This window comes from Oncorhynchus mykiss, chromosome 10 (assembly GCF_057628025.1).
Source record: "Oncorhynchus mykiss isolate SJ-2025 chromosome 10, ASM5762802v1, whole genome shotgun sequence".
Taxonomy (NCBI): domain Eukaryota; kingdom Metazoa; phylum Chordata; class Actinopteri; order Salmoniformes; family Salmonidae; genus Oncorhynchus; species Oncorhynchus mykiss.
Window position 1 is genome coordinate 52,907,381 of NC_143031.1, and position 23,376 is coordinate 52,930,756.

At 38.5% G+C, this 23,376-nt stretch overlaps 3 protein-coding genes across 3 annotated transcripts; 2 read left to right on the top strand and 1 right to left on the bottom strand.

Moving 5' to 3' along the window:
- The first annotated feature begins 4,651 nt into the window (after nt 1–4,651).
- On the top strand, nt 4,652–11,807 carry nherf4b (NHERF family PDZ scaffold protein 4b). The gene is given in 7 exon segments (XM_090188531.1): nt 4,652–4,667; nt 4,845–4,872; nt 5,404–5,468; nt 5,626–5,837; nt 9,793–9,886; nt 10,015–10,151; nt 10,921–11,807. Coding segments are annotated over 7 exon segments (792 nt in total). The 3' UTR covers nt 11,161–11,807.
- A 4,429-nt stretch (nt 11,808–16,236) lies between these two features.
- Nucleotides 16,237–19,147, top strand: atp5mg (ATP synthase membrane subunit g). Its single transcript, XM_021619010.3, has 3 exons — nt 16,237–16,670; nt 18,522–18,682; nt 18,970–19,147. The coding sequence occupies exons 1-3, from the start codon at nt 16,619–16,621 to the stop codon at nt 19,066–19,068; spliced, it is 312 nt and encodes a 103-aa protein (XP_021474685.2). The 5' UTR covers nt 16,237–16,618; the 3' UTR covers nt 19,069–19,147.
- Nucleotides 19,148–19,927: 780 nt separating this feature from the next.
- On the bottom strand, nt 19,928–22,705 carry ift22 (intraflagellar transport 22 homolog (Chlamydomonas)). Its single transcript, XM_021619009.3, has 5 exons — nt 22,041–22,705; nt 21,673–21,755; nt 21,458–21,547; nt 21,037–21,239; nt 19,928–20,433 (listed from the first exon to the last, which is right to left on the bottom strand). The coding sequence occupies exons 1-5, from the start codon at nt 22,077–22,079 to the stop codon at nt 20,285–20,287; spliced, it is 564 nt and encodes a 187-aa protein (XP_021474684.2). The 5' UTR covers nt 22,080–22,705; the 3' UTR covers nt 19,928–20,284.
- Between the last annotated feature and the right edge of the window lie 671 nt (nt 22,706–23,376).

Below are 23,376 nucleotides of genomic sequence, written 5' to 3' on the forward strand. Positions count from 1 at the left end.
TTCTTATGCTTTCGCCGAAAAGCATTTTTAAAATCTGACATGTTGGCTGGATTCACAACGAGTGTAGCTTTAATTGAGTATCTTACATGTGTGATTTAATGAAAGTTTGAATTTTATAGTATTTTATTTGAATCTGGCGCTCTGCATTTTCCCTGGCAATTGGCCAGTTGAGACATTTGCGTCCCGCCTATCCCTAATTAAGGGGACATGCTACTGGACGACAGAACAAGTTGAGGAGGCAGAACTTTTTACAGTGTGTAGTGATCGTGAGTATGTGAAACCGTATATGGTCATGGTGAGATGTAACGGGGAAAAGATAAAGATCTAGGTAGATACTGGGGCTGCAATGTCTATTATCTCAGAGAAGCTGATCAGCAGATTTAAGAAGCATAAACTGCAATCATGTGATGTTGTTTTGAGAATTTACTCAGCTCAGCCTATTCAGTTATTGAGGAAAGCTGGAGGTTAAAGTGAAATGTACCATTACCTCTATTAGTATCAAAAGGGAAGGGTCCTACAAAGGGTAGGATGATATAAAGAAGGATATTTATCTAACAAAACTACACTACATGTTATAGCTGGGACCCTTTGGATGACAAATCAGAGGAAGATTTTAGAAAAGTAAGTGAATGGAATGGGAATGGAAGACCCAGAGTAACCTCTGCTCTTCTTCGGTCGTCAGCTGTTGGCCTCCAAAAACAGCAAAAATTGCTTTTCAATTGTGCTGAAGCTCTCGTTATCCTCCTGAAAACACAAACCGGTCTCACTACTGAAAAGTGTCATGGCTCTCATTAGTCCACGCGTCTTTACTTTCCAGCTGACCAGCTAATTTACTAGTACTAGCTAACGTTTTAGCTTGTTAGCTTTCTTTCGGTTGGTCATCAGTAGTCTGAGGATTTCACCAGTTGTTCATCCTAAAATTCTGGGTTCTTTTACTGAAGACTCCGAAGCATGCTTATAATAAACGGAAGAGATTTATTTAATGTGCTCCTTAAGTTAACACATTCCAGTCGACCACTCTCTACAGTGTCTTCAGCCCAAGTCCACAATACGTCATTGAACTTTAACCGCCCATGCATCTCATAATCCACTCACTTCAATGCAAGAACTGTAATTTGTTAATTCAAATAACTCAACCCCTGCATACAAATCCCATTGGCTATTTGCAACCATTTTAAAGCTAAACTCATGAACACATAATGCATTTCTCAATACACCACAACACATACACATCATAACACACGCATTCTATACACACGTACACATGGATTTTGTATTGTAGATATGTGGTAGTGGAGTAGTGGCAGAACTAGCTTGTACGGCTCCCTGGGCGAATCCCCTCTTCAGCGCCCCCCACCAAAAAAATAATAATCATAACATTTAAAACTATATCAATATAAAAATATATACAAAAATAAGACTTACATTTTAAAAAGTAGTAACAAAGACAAATAGAAACAAAATGTAGTCTATAAATACAAATAAAAAAGAGAATCAAATTATTACACTATTACCCTATTGCTAACAAAAAACACACAAATAAAACTAAATTGCACAAATCCTATATCACACAAATACACAAATAGAATAACACTATTAATCAGAGAACCTGATCACTACACTATTGCACTTCAAACAAGAAACACACAAACTAAATTGCACAACTATTTTCATTAAAGTGCCTTGCAAAAGTATTAATTCCCTTTGCATTTTTCCGATTTTGTTGTATTACAACTGATGTTTTTCATCTGCAGGGACTGTGAAACTGGTCAGAATTGAAGGAATTATGCTAAATACAGGTAAATTCATGAGGGAAACCTGTTCCAGTCTTCTAGAGATTTGAGACTGAGACGGGGGTTCACCATCCAGCAGGACAATGACCCTAAGCATACTGCTAAAGCAACACTCGAGTGGTTTAAGGGGAAACATTTAAATGTCTTGGAATGACCTAGTCAAAGCCCAGATCTCAATCCAATTGAGAATCTGTGGTATGACTTAAAGATTGCTGTACACCAGCAGAACCCATCCAACTTGAAGGAGCTGGAGCAGTTTTGCCTTGAAGAATGGGCAACAAAAAAAAATCCAGTTGTTAGATGTACCAAGCTTATAGAGACATAACCCAAGAGACTTGCAGCTGTAATTACTGCAAAAGGTGGCTCTAAACAGTATTGACTTTGACATCATTTTTTTGTTTCACAATAAAACATATTTTGCATCTTCAAAGTGGTAGGCATGTTGTGTAAATCAAATGATACAAACCCCCACAAAAAATATATTTTATTTCCAGGTTGTAAGGCAACAAAATGCGAAAAATGCCAAGGGGGGTGAATACTTTCGCACGCCACTGTACAAGCCACTGTACTATTTACAGGCATGGCCTAAGATGCTCACTTGGGCCGCTTACTGCCAAGCCATACATGTTACATCTGAGCAGGAATTTCTTTCCTATCAGCTGGGCCACTTTGTCATATTCTGCGGATGGCTGGCCTTGTGAGTATACACCTCCCGTCCTGCCTCTTTTCTTTACACCAGATGTCTTGGAGGATTCACGTTGTGAGACCGAACTCCTGCGATTTATACTTTGAGGTCGCCACCCTGTGAAACCACCTGGTTGGGACTGTAGCTGCGGCTCAATCACTGGTTGTTCCTGCGCAGTGACCGGCTCCCTTTTCCCAAGCGCTTAAGTCTCTTTAGACAGCCTACTGCTCTATGTCCTTCCTCACCACAGAAGAAACAGTGGTCACAGTTCGGTACACCCTGTTCAACATATCTGGGGGAGCCGTATGGTTTCTCTCTTCTGGGCCCAGACTGTTGGCTCGTGTAACATTGGCACTTATGTTCTGGTTGTTTTGACTGTGTCGGGGAGTCTATCATGCTGGTTAAAGCTTCAACCTGTGTACTGAGCTGATGTATGGTCTTACTCTTGTGTTTATGGTTAGCAACCTCCTTCCCTTTGATACAGCTTTCATTACTATGGCTATCACCAAGCTGTATGCTATGAGCATGTATTGGTTAGGGGAGGATTATCGGGCCTAGCCAATGCTGCCTCTCGTTCTTGCTACTGGTTATTTTCATCACATGCCTTAGTATTACTCGTCAGACACTTTGCTATCAGAAAGGAGTTGTCTCACCTCCCTGTGAATATGGCTATGTTTGTCTAAGTCCCTGGAAATGTCCAGGCCTTTTGATCCACAACACGCTTCTGACTATCTCATTTTCACTGCAGTTCTCTTAAATCCCTTCTTCTATCTGTTTGCACACATTATTGTAGCTTATGTCTGATGCGTGGTTGCCTATTCAACCCCCATGAATCTCGACTTCTCTCCACTGCATGTAAAAGATCTATTAGGGAGACTAAACGGTGTGAGTGAAGGCTACTGTGTGGTGAGTTATCATGTACAGAGCTATGTTCCTCAGCTGTGGGTGTGGTAGGGCGAACTCTACATTGGAGGAGTTTCCTGCCTAGCTCCTCATAGCTAGAAAGCATTATCTGGTATTCAGTATCTGATGTGTCATTGTCTACATTAACAAAATCAGCTGCATTGGTGGGCGAAGGAGGTATATTTTCAGACAGAGCACTACCCACTTGGCTATCAGGTGAAGTTACAAGATTACGACTCTGTATAGCTAGCTCAATTGCATCATTCAAAACCCACATTTCAACCATTCCCCCATCCTCAGAATCAAGCAAGGTCTTACTGTACATGAAAGCATGGGATATGCTTAAAACAACCCTCTTTGTCATCCTTCTGTAGCTTCGACTGGTCTTTGTCTGGCCCCAGGCATGAGATCCCACTACAGATAATAAAGTCCTGTTTTACACAGGGTGAAAGAAGACAAAGCAGATCAGTTTGTTTATCAATCATGCAGTTTTTGCTGTAGAGGGTACTCTAAACCCTAATTCCCCTGCAGCTCTCCCTAGTGATACACACTGGATAACATTGTTCCCATTGGAGGTATCTGAAGAAAAAAACACACAAAAAAAACACAACCAATACAAAAACATAATAGATTGAAAAAAAAATATCTCTTTCTCAAAACATCAAATTGTGACCAACATATTTATGTGCGTCTATTGTCTATTTTTAGTTTAATTCTGGGTTGAATTGAAACAATATCTGTCGATGACTTTGCAATGCTATTTAAGGCCTAAATATTTGATGATGTATGAGTGATGAAGTATGGTCACATTTAATTTTCTCTGTTAAACCTACCTTTTGTAATGATGTTGATAGCAACAAATAATCTATTTTGTTTTTAAGTGCAGACCTCTCAACACTCATTCTCACGATAGCACATTGGTAATAGTCAGTGACATAAATAGACAAAAGGGTAGCTGTAGGTAGATCAATTCTCTAGTAGGAGGTGCTGTCCAGCCTATTGTTTTTTGTTCTGATAGTGGATATAATGTTGAAGATCTGACATTGTTTTAAAGGTACAATTTCAACATGTTTTATACAAGGTTTGTCTATGTTGAAAATTTGGTTAAAATTTGGTTACAATGATGACATAATCGTGTGGATCAAATCCAATGTATTTTCCACATTGATTCCACATCATAATAAGTTGACAAATTACGTTGAAACAACATTGATTCAACCAGTGTGTGCCCAGTGGGTAGACACCAGGTCAACCAGTTTGAAATATGTAAATGGAAGTCAGGAAAAGTAGGTAATTAGGATTCACAGATTTTTTGTTTTTTGCAAGGTTAAGGTTGACCAAATGTATTTTGTCTTCAGATTCACATAAAGAAACGTACTTATTGTGGCTGGCCTCACACTGACGAGATCAACAATTGCTATAAACTATTAAACTGACTGCTGTGTGGTGATGTTCTCTTTCAGGTCTTCTGGAGGTCATAGCGCTAACAGAGTGCGTTTTGTTCCTTTCCTCCTCACAATCTACCCTTAGTGTTTTCCAATATTCCACAGTTTTTGCATGTGAATAAATACATGTGTTGGCCTAAGCAAGTGATCAGTTGAATTGGAAACATTCAAGTTTATGTTACTCATGAGTTTACTTATTTGGCTGAATAGAAACTAGGTTTCATAGCAGTTCATAGTGCTGTTCTGCACAGTCTGTCCCTGAAGACCCGTGGAAACACAGCAACACATTAAACTCTGAGCCTGGATTTGCTGACTTTTAAGATTGTTCTCTCTCTCACACTCCCTCTGACTCTCTCTCTCTGTTTCTCTCTCTCCCTCTCTCTCTCTCTCTGGCACTGAGAGCTTTATGACTTTGGCCTCAAGCCTTCACAAGCGCAGATAAATGGTCACAGATTGCACTTACGTAATGGGGCCATATACTGTACTGCTGAAATTTCACTCAATGGCTCGTGAAGTGGTGATTTGCAACTTGATCGCTCAATTCTGAAAAATACAATTATTATCTTTTATGTCAAAGGAAATTCACCTTCAATCCTAAGGAGGGAATAGACAACCCAGCAATGGTCATCTCAGATGATGCAGGTAAGCTACCCCTTTAGTGTTTGTCATTACACACCTCAATTCTTTCACCTTTTCTGAATTTTGGGGAAAAAGATGATATACGATAGACTTTGACTTTAGACTATAGACTTTAAATGTATGTTCACTGTTCCTTCTCCTATATAACTGTCCCCTGTAGAGCCTTGCTTGAGACCCACACTGCGTCTCTGCATTCTTAAACGTGAAGAGGGTGAGTCCTTCAGCTTCCACCTGCGTGTGGAGAAGGGCTGCCTTGGTCGTGTGATCAGACATGTGACGCCATGCGGGGTGGTGGAGCGCGGCGGTCTCAGAGACGGGGATCGACTTCTGTAGGTCAATGCGGGCTTTGTGGATGACATGATACACCCAAAGGTCAGATGGCCGATGACCTATAGCAATTTTTAAGGAGGATTTAACCTAAAATATTGGTCATTATACACAGTTTTGCTTTTATTTTACCCTGATTTTAACAGGTTTACCATTGTTGTCAAAATACCTATTTTTCAAGAGAGACTTGGCCAAAAAGGCACATAGACTGAACATAACATTCTAACTTGTACAGTGGGTATCATAAGTATTCACCCCGCTTGGATTTTCTCACATTTTGTTGCCTTACAGAGGGATTGAAATATATGTAATATTGATTTTTTTTGTCATTGATCTACACAAAATACTCCATAATGTCAAAGTGAAAAGAAAATTCTACAAATTAATAAAAAGGACAGTAAATAACTAAAATATATTCATTGCACAAGTATTCGCCCCCTTTGTTTAGGCAAGCCTAAATTAGTTTAGGAATAGAATTTGGTTTAACAAATCCTATAATACGTTACATGGACTCAGTCTGTGTGAAATAATCGGGTTTGACATGATTTTTTATGACTACCCCTTCCTCTGTCCCCCATAACATACAACATTTGTAAGGTCCCTCGGTCAAGTATTGAATTTAAAGCACAGATTCAGCTACCAGGAGCTTTTTGAAATATTCATAAAGGGCAGTGATTGGTTGATTGGTATCAATAACAAATCAGACATTGAATATCACTTTATGCATGGTCAAGTTAAACCACCTGGATACATTAAAGATATAGTCGTCCTTCTGAACTGAGCTGCAGGACAGGAAGGAAACTGCTCATGGATGGTCAGCATGAGGCCATTGGTGATTTTAAAACAACTACAGCGTTCTATGGCTGTGATGGGAAAAAACCGAGGATGGATCAACAACATTGTAGTGAATCCACAATAATGACCCAAATGACAGAGTGAAAAGAAGAATACAAATATACAGAATAAAAATAACCCCAAAACATGCATCCTGTATGAAACAAGGCACTAAAGTAATACTGCAAAAAACACGACACAGGTATACACTTTTTGGCCTAAATGCAAAACCTTACGTTTTGGGGATAATCCCACACAACACATGACTGAGTAATTGCCTCCTTATTTTCAAGCATGCTAGTGGCTGCATCATGGTATGGATATGCTTGATATCGGCAAAGACTTGGGAGTTTTTTTAGCATAAAAAGAAACAGGATGGAGCTAAGGACAGTCAAAATCCTAGAAGAAAACATGATTCAGTCTGCTTTACACTAGAGACTGGGAGAGCATTCCTCCTTTCAGTAGGATAATAACCTATAACACAATGCCAAATCTACACTGTAGTTGCTTACCATAAAAAAACAGTGAATGTTAGTGTCAGGAACTTTCTGAGTGGCCAAGTTACAGTTTTGATTTAAATCTGTTTGAAAATCTATGACAAGACTTGAAAATTGCTGTCTAGCCATGATCCCTAACACCTTGACAGAGCATTAAGAATTTTTAAAACAATCCATGTGTGCAAAGCTCTTTTTTAAAATAAAAATAATAATAATTTAAGGGGTGAATCAGCTTAAAATTGCCGAAAGATTGATGCTTCCATCAATGTAATTGTCTGCATCATTTCCAATCCCCCACATATTTTTGGGGTAAATATATATATCCACATACATACACGTATGCATACATATACACATATATACATACACATACCTATATACATACTTTTTAAACAATATACCTTTATTATTCCCCGCAAACCCTACCACCCTTCCCCTAATTGGAGTAAACTAATAAACACTTAGGCTTCTACCTTCAGTTTATATATCTTATACACATTTTACAGACACAATCTATTTTACATTAGTTATATTTGTTTTGTTTTTAGTCCTTCCTCTATTTCTGATGTCCATCCAGTTTGATTTATATTTGTAACTGTGCTATTTCAGAACATTTCTGAACCTATATGCATTTTACAGACCCTGTATGTTTTACATTGGTTATCGTGTTATTAGTCCCACCCTTCAGCTCCTGCCCCTCCCATCTATCTCTCAACATCATCCATTTTGGATTTCTATTTGCCATATATTTTTCAGCTGTACTGTGATGCTTCACAAAAGTACTGAACCTTTCTATTCTCATAGCTTCTACAGATTGTAAATTAAAAATAAACATTTTTGCCAAAATAATTATTATATTATTGTTTGATTGACTATGGCTTTTCAAATCACCCAGCATTGCTATCAGCAGCGTTAGTTCTAGGCAAATGTTGCAATTCTTCAGCCATTCCTGGACCTGTGACCATAAACAAGCTACATATGGACAATACCAAAATAAATGATCTAATGACTCTAAATCTGCAGAGCTGGGAAGATTGTATCCCCCATATATATAACTTTCTATTGGTGGTTGCAAGAATTTTGTATAGTAATTTAAATTGAAAAATTCGAAGTTTTGAATCCGCCGTTGTTTTACGTATCAATTCATAAATTATGTGCCATGGAATGTGTACATCGAAATCTCTTCCCAACTATTTTGCAATTTATATGGCACAGCTGTCAGTTTTTTGGTCCTTAAGTGAAATTGGTATATGTTTTTATTTATCACACTTTTCTTTAACCATTTATTTTTCTTTAATACAGGGCCGACATACAAGTTCCTTACTTTTTCCCCCTTCTACTTGCCTCTTCCATTTATGTGGTAATGCTGCAATTAATTGGTTGTAATTTTAAGGTAAGAGCAGACTTTCCATATGTCTGTCTTAGCTGCATGTGTGACATAAATCCACCAGTCCAATTTATGATATCATTCACTAAAATTATACCTTTTTTAAAAATTTATTTTAATGTTTATTTTTTTTAAATCAGTTATTATAATTGAGTTTAACCACAATATTTGTTGTATTATTTGTGCTGTCTTTTCAGGTGGATTAAACTGAAATTGCAACCAACTTTCTAATGCTTGTTTTAAAAAAAAAAACATTTTCAAACAACTGAAAGTGAGCAGGTGTAATCTGAATAAAAGGAAAAAGTCCATTCTTGAACATAGGATGAGACATTCCTACCAATTTACTAGAGAACCAGTTTGGATTTAAGTATAACTTTTGTATGACTGATGTCTTTAGTGAGAGGTCTAATGCTTTAATATTTAATAATTTCTGCCCTCCGAATTCATATTCGTTATATAATTTTGTCTGGCTTGCCGTTCCAAATAAAATGTAATATTTTTTGTTCATATAATTTAAAAAGCAGGTAAGTTGATATGACTAAAGAGTTAATCAGGGTGATTTTTCCACAAATAGACAGGTGTTTTCCTTTCCATGGTAGCAAGATCTTATCTATTTTTGCTAACTTTCTATAAACATTTATTGGAGTGAGATCATTTCTTTCTTTTGGGATTTGTATACCGAGTATGTTCACATCTCCGTCAGACCATTTAATTGGTAAACTACACGGTAATGTAAAATGTGCATTTTTTATGTAATATCATAATTCGGATTTAATCCAGAGAGGATAGCAAAAGTATCTCCTCTATGAGGCCGTGGAGAGACTCTAATTGTGGTTTTAAAAGAAAACATGAATCTTCAGTGTACAATGACGCCTTCATTTTTAAGCCAAGGATATCTAATCCCTTAATATTATTGTTTGATCTAATTTTAACAGCTAACATTTCGATGGCAATAATAAATAGATATGTCGATAGTGGACAAAGCTCTTATAGACTTACCCAAGAAGAGTCAGCACAGTAATCATTGCCAAATGTGTTTCTAACATGTATTGAATCAGGAGGGTGAATACTTATCATATCAAGTTATGTTAGTGTTTTATCTTTCATTCATCTTTAAAAAAATAAAAATAAATCTTCCACTTTGACATTACAGTGTTTTGTGTAGATGGTTGATGAAAAAATTACAACTAAATCCATTTTAATGCACTCTGTAACACAATAAAATGTGAAGAGAGGTGAATAGTTATGATACCCCCTGTCTCTGTCTCTTTGTGTGAGTCAGGTGGCCATGCGTATGAAGCTTAGTGGGCGCCAGCTGTGTCTACTGGTGTTGGATATAGCTTCAGGCTTTGGAGTCAACTTCCTGCTTGTGGAAGGTATGTGAGACTGCAGCTGAGAGGACATTGATACAAATTTGAAATTATGAATGAATCAGAATCAGAGTTGATTCGTTGGTCGTAGAATGATTGTTGACTTTGTGTCATGACATGTGAACCGCCTTTAGGGGAGAAGGGCCGGATCTCAGTGAGCCTGGTGAGCGGGGGTCCAGCCGAGAGAGCGGGGGTGTGTAGGGGAGACCGCCTGCTGTGGATCGATGGCAACACAGTGTCAGAGCTCACAAACTCTGTTCTCAGCAAGATGGTAGGTGGACTTGGACAGACAGACCTCCCTTCACTGTATGGACCAGCCTTTGAGCAATCTGGGTCACATTCATTAGGGCATCAAAACATTTTGAAATGGAAAATGAAAACCAATGTTTCTTATTGGACAAGTCCAGATAGTCACTCCCTGTTTCAAGCCCTTTTCTTCCGTTTGGTGCCTAATGAACGTGACTGGCCTGATACAGCTTGTCCATGTTTGTGTGCAGGTGAAGAAGTGCAGGGACCACATGACCATCCTGGTGATTGACAGTGAGAGTGAGCATCGATGGCAACACAGTGTCAGAGCTCACAAACTCTGTTCTCAGCAAGATGGTAGGTGGACTTGGACAGACAGACCTCCCTTCACTGTATGGACCAGCCTTTGAGCAATCTGGGTCACATTCATTAGGGCATCAAAACATTTTGAAATGGAAAATGAAAACCAATGTAGGGACCACATGACCATCCTGGTGACTGACAGTGAGAGTGAGCATCGATGGCAACACAGTGTCAGAGCTCACAAACTCTGTTCTCAGCAAGATGGTAGGTGGACTTGGACAGACAGACCTCCCTTCACTGTATGGACCAGCCTTTGAGCAATCTGGGTCACATTCATTAGGGCATCAAAACATTTTGAAATGGAAAATGAAAACCAATGTTTCTTATTGGACAAGTCCAGATAGTCACTCCCTGTTTCAAGCCCTTTTCTTCCGTTTGGTGCCTAATGAACATGACTGGCCTGATACAGCTTGTCCATGTATTGTGTGCAGGTGAAGAAGTGCAGGGACCACATGACCATCCTGGTGATTGACAGTGAGAGTGAGCAGAGCTATGTCCGTTGGCGGATGCCTATCCTTCCCACCCTGGCTGGTTCCCACCACAACCTGCCACATTCACCCAGGAAACTCCAGCTGGTCCCTGGACCCAAGGGTCAGAGAGGAGATGACACCGACACCGTGATGATACATATACAAACAAACTCAACTATGCATACCATATGCAGGAAATAGCTTTGACACAAGCAATAGCAAAAACTATAGGGTAAAAACAAGACACACACACACACACACACATGCACGGAACACATTCACAAACCCATACACTTACACTACCATTCAAAAGTTTGGGGTCAGTTAAAAATGTCCTTGTTTTTGAAAGAAAAGCATATTTTTTGTCCATTAAAATAACATCAAATTGATCAGAAATACAGTGTAGACACTGTTAATGTTGTAAATTACTATTGTAGCCTATGTAGATATTCCATAATATCGACTATTGTAGTTATTATGGAATATCTACATAGCCATACAGAGGACCATTATCAGCAACCATCACTCCTGTGTTCCAATGGCATGTTGTGTTAGCTAATCCAAGTTTAAAAGGATCATTAGAAAACCATTTTGCAATTATGTTAGCACAGCTGAAATCTTAATGAAGCAATAAAACTGACTTTTGAACGGTAGTGTATATCTATAATCCAGATTGTAACCATCAGTGTCTGTGTGTGAAATGCTTTCCTTCTTTAGCCCACGTAATGCGTGAGGTAGACCAAGGCAGCACGGCTGAGATGGCAGCAATAAAAAATTATTACAGTTTAAATGTTGACAAATTAGATGTTACATTTTAAAAAATAAGTTACATTTAAAAATAAGATACATGTTACAATAAATTGAATACCTGAATTCCCACCAAAATCCCTGAACTCCATTCATTATTAGTCTGTGCCAGTAAAATTATTTATTTGCTGTAATTCAGTCAATATATGATGGATTATAAAATGTCTAAAAGTTTGGAATGTCTTCCATTGTCCAACTGTTGCATTTATTAGAATTGTTTTTAAAAACGTGTAACAACTTTGATGACCATTGCTAGTGTTTGTGTGGTAGGGCTTAATAAACATCCTTGACTAAAAGGTTTCAGTTTAAATTATAACCAGAGTAAGCAGGCATTTAACATATAAAGTACATCTAATGAGTTAATATGGTTCTCTTTGTTATGTACCCTATTTTACTCCATTCAGTTGGATCTATCCCACCTGCTCTTCTGTGGGAGTAATGCAGTTGAACAGGTAAAGGAAAATGAGAACCTAGTCCCACCACCACTCCGAGTTGTAGTGGAGGTTCCAAAGGAAGAACCAGTGGTGCTGCCCACTGTGCCTAGTCCTTTGTGTTCTCCAGAAAGGACCTCTGGGTTTCGGCATTAACTTGGGCTGTGTCCAGGACACCCCTGGAATCTTTGTAAGCCAGGTAGGGCACCATAGGACACTCATGGACACACACTAACTGGTGGGCAGCTCAAGGATCACAAGTGAATTTAACATTTTTCTCTCAAACCAGAGATTGCACTGAATTATTCTACTTACAAAGAGCTGAGAATAATTATATTTCTCATTAAATGTAAGGTAAAAAAAGGCCCAATGTAAGGTAAAAAGGGCCAATGCAGCTGTTTTGATGTCAATATCAAATAATTTCTGGATAGAAATTAGGTACCTTACAGTTATCTTATTCTATCAATATGGTCAAAAAGAAACAAAAATAGTAGCTTCTTAGCAAAGAACAATTTCTCAAGCAACAATTTTGCTAGGACTGTCTGGGAGTGGTCTGAGTGAGGGTCCTAAATTGGACAAGACTAATGGAAGGGATATGTAACCTGAAAACTAGCTGTTAATGGCAGAGAGGTTTAAAACTCTCTTTGTTATTGGTCTATTAACTTATACTGACTGCCTGGTGATGGCCAGGCAGGCCAAAACTCCATCCCACCAAAACAGGCAGAAATTCAGGGTGGTCTTTTCTTACACCAAAACTGCATTATCATAATTTTCACAATTTCCCAGTATTATTCCAATCTCTTAGTGTGGAAATATATATAAAACACAGGACAATCACGATTTTGATTGCATTGGGCCTTTAAAGAGGTGAAATGATACAGTTGGCTTTCTACTATGGAAATGACCTAGATGTTTTGGGTCCTCTAGGTGGCGCTGTGGGGCTCTGGGAGTAGAGCAGGACTTTTGGTAGGGAACGTGGTGATGGAGGTGAACGGACAGAACATGGAGGAGAACTGTCTGGAGAATGTGATGGTTCTGGTTCAGGAGGGAGGACATTCCCTTTCTCTTTTGGTTGTGGAGAAGAGTGGGTACAACAAGCTCGGACAGAGCCAGAGTCCCTTTACTGCTGTAGAGGCTACGGTGAGAGAACATGTCCTTAGGAAATTGTACTGTAGCCTATGTATTTATTATTCTTTAATAAATTATCACATCTAATTGATCTTGTATCGCTACAGGTGGAGGAGGAAACTGATGGCATATCTGCCCTGTGAGTGACTGAATATGACCCAAGCATTTACAGTGGGGAGAACAAGCATTTGATACACACGATTTTGCAGGTTTTCCTACTTACAAAGCATGTAGAGGTCTGTAATTTTTATCATAGGTTTATCAAAAATCCAGAAAATCACATTGTATGATTTTTAAGTAATTAATTAGCATGTTATTGCATGACATAAGTATTTGATCACCTACCAACCAGTAAGAATTCCGTCTCTCACAGACCTGTTAGTTTTTCTTTAAGAAGCCCCCCTGTTCTCCACTCATTGCCTGTATTAACTGCACCTGTTTGAACTCGTTACCTGTATAAAAGACACCTGTCCACACACTCAATCAAACAGACTCCAACCTCTCCACAATGGCCAAGACCAGAGAGGGTGTAAGGACATCAGGGAGAAAATTGTAGACCTGCACAAGGCTGGGATGGACTACAGGACAATAGGCAAGCAGTTTGGTGAGAAGGCAACAACTGTTGGCGCAATTGTTAGAAAATGGAAGAAGTTCAAGATGACGGTCAATCACCCTCGGTCTGGGGCTCCATGCAAGATCTCACATCGTGGGGCATCAATGATCATGAGGAAGGTGAGGGATCAGCCCAGAACTACACGGCAGGACCTGGTCAATGACCTGAAGAGAGCTGGGATCACAGTCTCAAAGAAAACCATTAGTAACACACTACACCGTCATGGATTAAAATCCCCCTTTTTCCTCCAAACATAACGATGGCCAAACAGTTCTATTTTTGTTTCATCAGACCAGAGGACATTTGTCCAAAAACTACGATCTTTGTCCCCATGTGCAGTTGCAAACCGTAGTCTGGCTTTTTTTTATGGCAGTTTTGGAGCAGTGGCTTCTTCCTTGCTGAGCGGCCTTTCAGGTTATGTCGATATAGGACTCGTTTTACTGTGGATATAGATACTTTTGTACCTGTTTCTTCCAGCATCTTCACAAGGTCCTAAATAAAGTGTTAGACATCGGTATTGTAACCTCTATCCATGTAGTTTGACGGTAGATTGTTATCTTATTAGATTATCGTTATTTGATGAATGCATTTAAACTTGAATATGTTGATGAAATTTGGCCTCAACTTGGAACTTCTGTATTTTACAACATTGAACATGGATGTTCTATATGATGCTACTTGAAACTGCCAATTAATAATAACTGCAAAATTGGAAGTGATGCTTTTATCCCCCACTATTATTTGTATTTCTCACGAAGAATGGAAATTGGCATAATACAGTGTCTTCAGAAAGTATTCACACCCCTTGACTTTTTCCAAATTTTGTTGTGTTACAGCCTGAATTATCTAGATTTTTTTTGTCACTGGCCTACACACAATTCCCCATAATGTCAAAGTAGAATTACATATTTTTTACATTTTACAAATGAATTAAACATGAAAAGATGAAATGTCTTGAGTAAATCAGTATTCAACCCCTTTGTTATTGCAAGTCTAATTAAGTTCAGGATCAAAGATTAGCTTAACAAGTTGCATGGACTCAGTCTGTGCGCAATAACAGTTCTTAACATGATTTTTGAATGACTTCCTCATCTCTGTACTCCACACATACAATTATCTGTAAGGTCCTTCAGTTGAGCAGTGGATTTCAAACACAGATTCAACCACAAAGACCTGGGAGATGTTCCAATGCCTCGCAAAGAAGGGCACCTATTGGTAAATAAAAAAGCAGACATTAAATGTCCATTTTGAGCATGATGAAGGTTTTCATTACACTTTGGATGGTGTATCAATACACCTAATCACTGCAAAGATACATGCGTCCTTTGTAAATCAGTTGCCGAAAAGGAAGGAAACCACTTAGGGATTTCATAAATTTGTGACTTTAAAATAGTTACAGAATTTAATGGCTGTGATAGGAGAAAACTGAGGATGGATCAACAATGTTGTAGTTACTCCACAATACTAACCTAATTGAGAGTGAAAATAAGGAAGCCTTTACAGAAAACAGAATCTCATGAAGACAAAGTGTTATGTTTGGGGCAAATCAAATACCACACATTACTGAGTACTACTCTACATATTTTCAAGCATAGTGGTGGCTGCATCATGTTATGGTTATGCTTGTAATCGTTAAGGACTGGGGAGTTTTTCAGGATAAAAAATAAATGGAATGGAGCTAAGCACAGGTGGTTTTCCTAGACCTGGTTCAGTCTGCTTTCCACCAGAGTTACAGTTTTGACGTAAATCTGCTTGAAAACCTATGGCAAGACTTGAAAATTGTTATCTAGCCATGATCACCAACACATTTTACAGAGCTTTAAAGAATTTTGAAAAGGACAATGGACAAATATTGTACATTCCAGGTTTGCAAAGCTCTTAGAGACTTACCCGGAAAGACTCACAGATGTAATCTTTGCCAAAGGTGATTCTAACCTTCACAATTTCGCAGTGATGTGAATACTTATGTAAATGACATATTTCTGTATTTCATTTTCAATAAATGTGCAAACATTGTGTTCACTTTGTGTATTGTGTGTAAAAAAAAATGTAATCCGTTTTGAATTCAGTCTTTAACAACAAAATGTGGAATAAGTCAAGGTCTATGAATACTTTCTGAAGGAACTGTAACATAATACATAGGCCTGTATATAAATGCAAAAAAAAACAAAACAATAAGCATAAAAAAATTACATTTGGACATACAAATAATATAAGGCCAATATGCCTCACAATTGATTAATATTTCAGCTCCCCAAGCCCTGAATGCATCCTTTCCCCCAGCTGCTCTGATATGACAAATTAAATCGGTGAAAGCAATATGGCAGAAGTCTGCTATAGTGATGTGTACCTATCCAGTGCTTTTTCAGATCAGATATAGTGGAAAGAAAGTGTGGAGATTTACCGACACTTGGTTCAATTTGTTACAGTCTGTTGTTGCCATGAAAAACAGATTGTTCACCTTTGAGAAGGATTACGTGGGGGAAAAGAATAATAAGCACACACTAGTTTACATCCATTCAGTGTCCATGCGTTACACGAGGCAGCGCTGCAGCTATTTCTGTTCAGGCAATTCATAAGGCAGCCCACTTGAAGGGTCCTTCTAGCTGGAGGTGACATTCGCAGTTGCAGCAAACAAGCCGGTAAGAGAAGTCGTGAAAATTACTCAAAATAAAGCATCATGGCACAGGCAGTCCAGAAACTGATGGCCAAAGTACCTACTTTGATCGGAGGTAAGTCTAATTATTTTGTTTGGACATTAGCTAAACCTTGACGCTTTTAAACATGCATGTTATTGCAGTCCAACTGACAGTCAAGCTTGCATGGCCTGGTTCTGCTGTCAATGTTAACTACGTTAGCACATTCTCCCGACTGCAACTAACTACTCAAACTTGATAACTAGCTAACTAACAAGCCGTCCCCCCTTAATCATGAATAAAAATGTGTCTCCAAATGAACATTAACTATATGAGGTTACTAATTTTAGTACTGTAGTTAGCTTGTTATCTAGCTGGCTAACGATATAGTAAATAACTTGTTACCTAATGATGTAGCCTCAGATTTAATATTTGATGTAGGCAGTTAGCTAAATGTCAACCTCAGGTGTTCTGACAATCCGAGTCACCTAGCTCTCAACTGTAGTCTGATTTAATTATGCTTTAATACCAAATTTAATTGGGAAATACAGCCTGAAGCTAATGCCTGCAAAATTCGTGTAAATGGACGGCAGGTAGCCACGAGGTTAGTGTTGGGCCAGTATCTGAAAGGTCGCTGGTTCGAACACCCTAACCGACAAGGTAAAAAAGGCGTTGCTATGCCCTTCAGCAAGGTACGTAACCCTAATGTGCTCCACGGTTGCCATACTGCAATGGCTGACTCTGTAAAAGAACACATTTTACTGGATGGTGTATGTGACAATATATAGTACCAGTCAAAATACTTATACCAGGGTTTTAATTGATACTTTGTAGAATAATAGTGAAGACATCAATTGAAATAACACATGGGCTCATGTCGTAACCAAAAAAGTGTACAACAAATCCAAATATATTTTATATTCTTCAAAGTAGCCTCCTTTACCATGACAGATTGGTTCATTCTTGGCATTCTCTCAACCAGCTTCACCTGGAATGCTTGGCTGCATTTCCTTCACTCTGCGGTCTAACTCATCGCAAACCATCTCAATTGGATTGAGGTGTGGTGATTGTGTCGGCCAGGTTATCTGTGGCAGCACTCCATCACTCTCCTTCTTGGTCAAATAGCCCTTACACAGTCTGGAGATGTGTTGGGTCATTGTTCTGTTGAAAAACAAATGATAGCCCCACTAACAGCAAACCAGATGGGATGGCGTATCACTGCAGAATGCCAAGCCTGGAATTCTAAATAAAACCCTTGAATGAGTAGCCCTAATAAATGCTAAACTATTCCTTACAAGCACAGGTTGTCTGTGCGGTTTGTCCTTCAACAGCTCGAAATATGGTTTGGTTTGCCACTGAGGTAAAGTTAGTTTAATATTTGGTTCTCTTGTCAATAGCTATTGAACAAAGCATGCCATGAAATTGTATTTTGAATCAGGAGGATGGTGAACAATCATCACTTTTTGTTACCTTTTTATTCTGATTTCAATCTAAAATGTTTTTGAAATGTGGATTGTTCTCCACTGATTCAGAATATACAATTTTCATTGTCATGGCATACTTGGTTCAATAACTATTGACGAGAACCAAATGTCCAGTAAGACGTACTTTACCTCTGTGCCAACCCATGTAAAACCGACCCATATACCTACCGGCTCTCTAAAAGGTAATACTTTCCTGTGGATATTTTGTCCAGCAGCTGATGAACAAACCGCACAGACAACCAGTAGAGTACTTTTGTCTTTTAATTTATTTTTACATGTAATTTTATCCAACATTCTGTCTTGTAAGGAATATTTACACATTTTTGCAGGCATTAGCTTCAGGTTGTATATACCAATTTGTGTATCTCACCTGTAAACTCTTATGCTAGCTATATTTCTTGTCTAGCTTGACCCAAGTGTTCAGCAGAGGACACATTTCATGACGTATATTATGTTCTTTCAGCCGCTGCTACCTACTCCAAGCCCCGTCTGGCGACCTTCTGGCACTATGCTAAAGTCGAGCTTGTGCCCCCTTCCCCTGCCGAGATTCCCCAGGCCATTATTGGGATCAAAAACATTGTCACCGGTGTCAACAGTGGACGCCTTGGACAGACCACAGTGAAGGTGAGAACTGGGAAGATTGTTTGAATAATTGCAATACTGTATAAGTAGCTAGCTATTTCTTTATTTTACCCATTGGATTGACTGTGGGTGTTTAACAAGTAGTCCCTTCATAAACAAAATAAGTGCTTCTTAAGATTGACGTAAACCACAATCCACTAGAGTAGACATTAGGTCTACACCATAACCATTTGGGAAATATGGAATTGTCTCTGAATAGATTCACGTTGTTTTAAGGTGTGACTTGCTGGTATTTGTGTGGCATTCATCTCAATATGCTTTTGTTACAGGATGCATTCAGAAATGGATTGGTGTGCACTGAAGTGTTAATGTGGTTCTACATTGGAGAGTGCATCGGGAAAGGAGGCATTGTTGGATATGCTGTATAAATCGGACTGTCTTGTTGCTCTGTTCTTAACTTCCACCTCAACTGGAAATCCAATTAATAAATGTATATTATTTAAAGAACTTTAGCACTGTAACTTGAAACATTTACAACTGTCATGACACTGCAGGACTGCTATCAAATATATTGAAGTTGCCAACTTTCTTCTGAAACATTTGTGGGAAATATACTGAACAAAAATAGAAACTCAAATAAGATTTTACTGAGTTTGAGGAAATCAGTTAATTTAAGTGTTAGGCCCTAATCTGTGGATTTCACATGACTGGGAATACAGGTATGCATCTGTTCAGATACCTTAAAATGGGCCTTGCGATCTTGTCATGTTATTTGTGTATTCAAGTTGCCAATGGATAAAATGCAACTGTTCGTTGTCTGTAACTTATGCCTGCCATAACCCCACCATGGGCCACTTTTAAATAAGTTGACAGCTCAACCGTCTGCGGTTGGATGGACTGCCATATTCTAAAACGAGTTTCCTCCAACTTATGGCAGGGAAATGAACATTAAATTCTCTGCCAACAGCTTGTGGACATTTCTGCAGTCAGCATGTCAATTGCATGCTCTCTTAACATCTGTGGCATTGAGACAACTGCACATTGGAGTGGCCTTATTGTCCCCAGCACAATGATGGCCTAGCAACCTGTTTTTATTTAACCTTAACTAGGCAAGTTTTAAGAATTTGTTCTTAATGATGGCCTAGGAACAGTGGGTTAACTGCCTTGTTCAGGGGCAGAACATCTGTTTAGTCAGCTTCTTTATATGCCACACCTGGATGGTGGATGGATTTTCTTGGCAAGGGAGAAATGCTCAATAACAGGGATATAAACATGAGGGCAATAAGCTTTTTGCATATGGAACATTTCTGGGATATTTTATTTCAGCTCACGAAACATGACCAACACATTACATGTTGCATTTATTTTTCAGAATTTATAAAAGTAGACAATTTTAAGCATTTGTCTGCACACAAAAAAATCAAAGTGCAGTTGATTGAAAGATTTCATTTCTGGTTACTTTTGCCACCAACTTTGGAAATAGGGTGGAATTATGTTTTGGAAAAGCACAAGTGCAGCTGATTCATTAAAGTTAGAAATACCTGTAAAAAAAAAAAAAAAAAACTTGCAGAGCCTTTGACTGCAGAGTATCTAGTGGAGTCAAAATCCAACCTTCGATAGATGAAGCTTTGGTTCGGGATGATCTTAAGTAATGATAGACATCTCCTCTCGCTCCCGGCTCTCTGACAGTGTTTGCACAATGTTCTCCAAGTACCTGCGGAACCCCTGCCGCACATCCTCAGGATCTTCCTCCAGGTTAGAGTGACTCAATGGTAACCTGTTCAAATGTGAAGCTACACACGACAAAACGTCAAAGAAATGCAACTAATTGTCCTCACTAATTGTCCTGTCTGAAAGCCCAGTGCAGTCAAATGTGATTGGGTTGGAAAAACTGAAACATTTAGTTTTAGTGTAAGGGCTGTTTGAAAAGAGCCTGAAATGTCCACCTGTTTTGGTGGGATGGAGTTTTGGCCTTCCTGGTGACATCACCAGGTGGTATAAGTTAATATACCAATAGGATTTTCAAACCTCTCAATAACAGCTAGTTCAGGTTACATATCACTCCCATTAGGCTCATCCAATTAGGTCCCTCAGACCACTCCTACACAGCCCTAGTAAATGTATTGCTTGAGCATTAGCTATTTGTTAAGAAGCTACTTTTACCATTCTATTTGGGAAAAAATAACAGTAAGGTACTTAATTGTTACCTATACATGATTTGATAGAACTGCTACATTGGGCCTTAAGTGGCATGATGACAAATGGCATGTACTCGCATAAGGTTGCTTTAGCAGCGGGGGCATTGGAAATATTGAAATGTCATTCAAAGGAAAGATGCTCCTACAGTGCACTAGACAAAGATACAATGTAACAAGCTTGTTGATAATTAGTCCTACCTAGGTTGGGTCGTCCATGATCTACTCCACTGCCAGGCTTGTGGTGGGCCATCAGTAGACACTGCCTGTCCTGCAGCCCCTGTGAGGAGATGAACATGGAGTACCATGTCTCTACTTCCGTTAGGTGGCGTGGCATGTCTGGGTTGAACACTATCACAACACCATTGGAGTCTTTCATCAATGCTGGCCAGCACGACTCAAACCTGCATCGGAAACGACAATTTGGAAGAATTGTAGCTTTGATTAGATTGACATAACTGCAATGCAGTACTCTTTGCTGTGAATGGTGGACAGAATAGTAAATTACACTACTGAAACGGTTATTTGACTAATTCTGTTGAGCGAATTTCTGTGTTTAGGTGTACAGTTCAGCTGTGAAATTAGTTTGAAACGTGTTTGAAAAAGCACTATTGGTCCTTACTTGAAATCTCCAGCACAGTCCCAAAGTTCCACCTCACATGTCAAGGATTTGTCCCCACTTCCCTCATACTGAGATTCAAACTCCAGTATCCTTGGAACAACACAATGGTTAAATGGTGCACAAGCCATAATTTGGAGTTGTAGACATCTACTACCAAGCTTTTGCTGATTGACAAATCTGATGCTGGAACTGGGAGATATGAGTCCTCAGTTTACCTGACACCTTGAGTAGGACAGTATTCCCCTCCTACTGTCTCCACGGTGTCAGAGAGAAAGTTGGCTAGAACTGTTTTTCCAGACTGAAACACAACGGAAGATCTGTTTAATCAATTTTCACTGGAGAGATAAATGCCAATATCTTTCATTTGCAACCCATCTAACCTAGCCTGGTCTCACATCTGTTTGTACTCTTGCCAACTCCATTGCTGTAATTGTCAAGTGAGTGTTTGGAATGCAAATTCCATAAGGAGTAGTCAAAGAGAGCAGAAAAAGACTGGCATCGTACCCAATGAATCCAAACAATTCATCATTGCTAGCCAGCCGCAAAATAAATACCTAATGTGTAAATAGCTCTTTCGTCTTACCTCACTTGGTCCAATTAAAAGCAGTTTTGCTTTGAACATCTCCCCTTGACTTGTGTTGATAGCTTGTCCAGATTAACGTTAGCTAGCTGCTAGGCGTTGCTGGCTGAACAAATCTGCTAACGTTAGCTAATTATCAGTACCAAGCTGCTAAATGCAAGCTACTCAACAATGAAAAAGGTAGATAACTATATTTTAAAACAATATGCAAACTTTCTTCTGATTCCAATACTTTATAGTTCTAGCACAATATATAGCTAACACATGCAACGTAAAACATCCCTTGCTAAATAGCTAGTGATGACGTGTGTAAACATATTCGTCATCTCTATGGTTTCCAAGGCAGACGGGTGGCCCCAGGGTTGCCAGGTAATAAGAGCAACGACCACTCAAAACCAGCCAACAATTCCTGTTAAACTAGCACTTTTTTTCTGAAGCAAGAGTAGATGCCACATTTATCCAATAAACCCTTTTCCATAACGTTATCGAGCGACGTAATAACGACGTAATTTGTAACGACGTCTCCATCAAATAATTATTATTGCCAGTTTAACATGAAATTAAAGGAATGTGTCTATGCCACAAGAGAATAAGATCATTCAACCTTATTACTCCCCAGACCATTTTCCATTAATGGATGTCGATTTAAAGTGGAATTGCAGCGTTTCAGCCCATGAAATCTGACCATATACACCTCCGGGAATAATATGCCACTTTTCTTTTTCTATTTTTCTGACAACCGGTCTTTTTTATTGTCATAAATTCATAGAATCAAATCAAATTGTATTTTTCTAATGCGCCGAATACAACAGGTGTAGGCTTTACAGTGAAATGCTTGCTTACAATCCATTAACTAGCAATGCAGTTTTAAGAAAAAAAAGTATTAAGAATGTATTTACTAAATAAACAATAAATAAACACAAATACAATTTAAAAGAAGAAAATAGAACGTTTGGAAATTACGTATTCTATTTTAGAACCACTTCATATAGGGTCTATCTTTTATTTATTTTTTTTGTCTTTAAAAAAAATTCAAAATACAAATCAACATTTTACATTCTTACATCATACAAAACAGAATGCAGGTATTAACGAGAAAATACTGGAACAAAAAAAAATATAAAAAAACAAAACAATTATAGTGCAATTGTAATCACTCTGAAAAAATATTATTGTCGTGATTTAGGAAAATGTTATTCTTGCTATTGTTCACTAGGGTTAATGTTTTAATAAAATTGTTAAATTACATTTTTACAAATTGTAATTTTGGTATAGAATTTTGGAATTTTTGTTTGTGTATGAAGTATTTGGCAACAAGAATAAAAAAAATCACAATAAT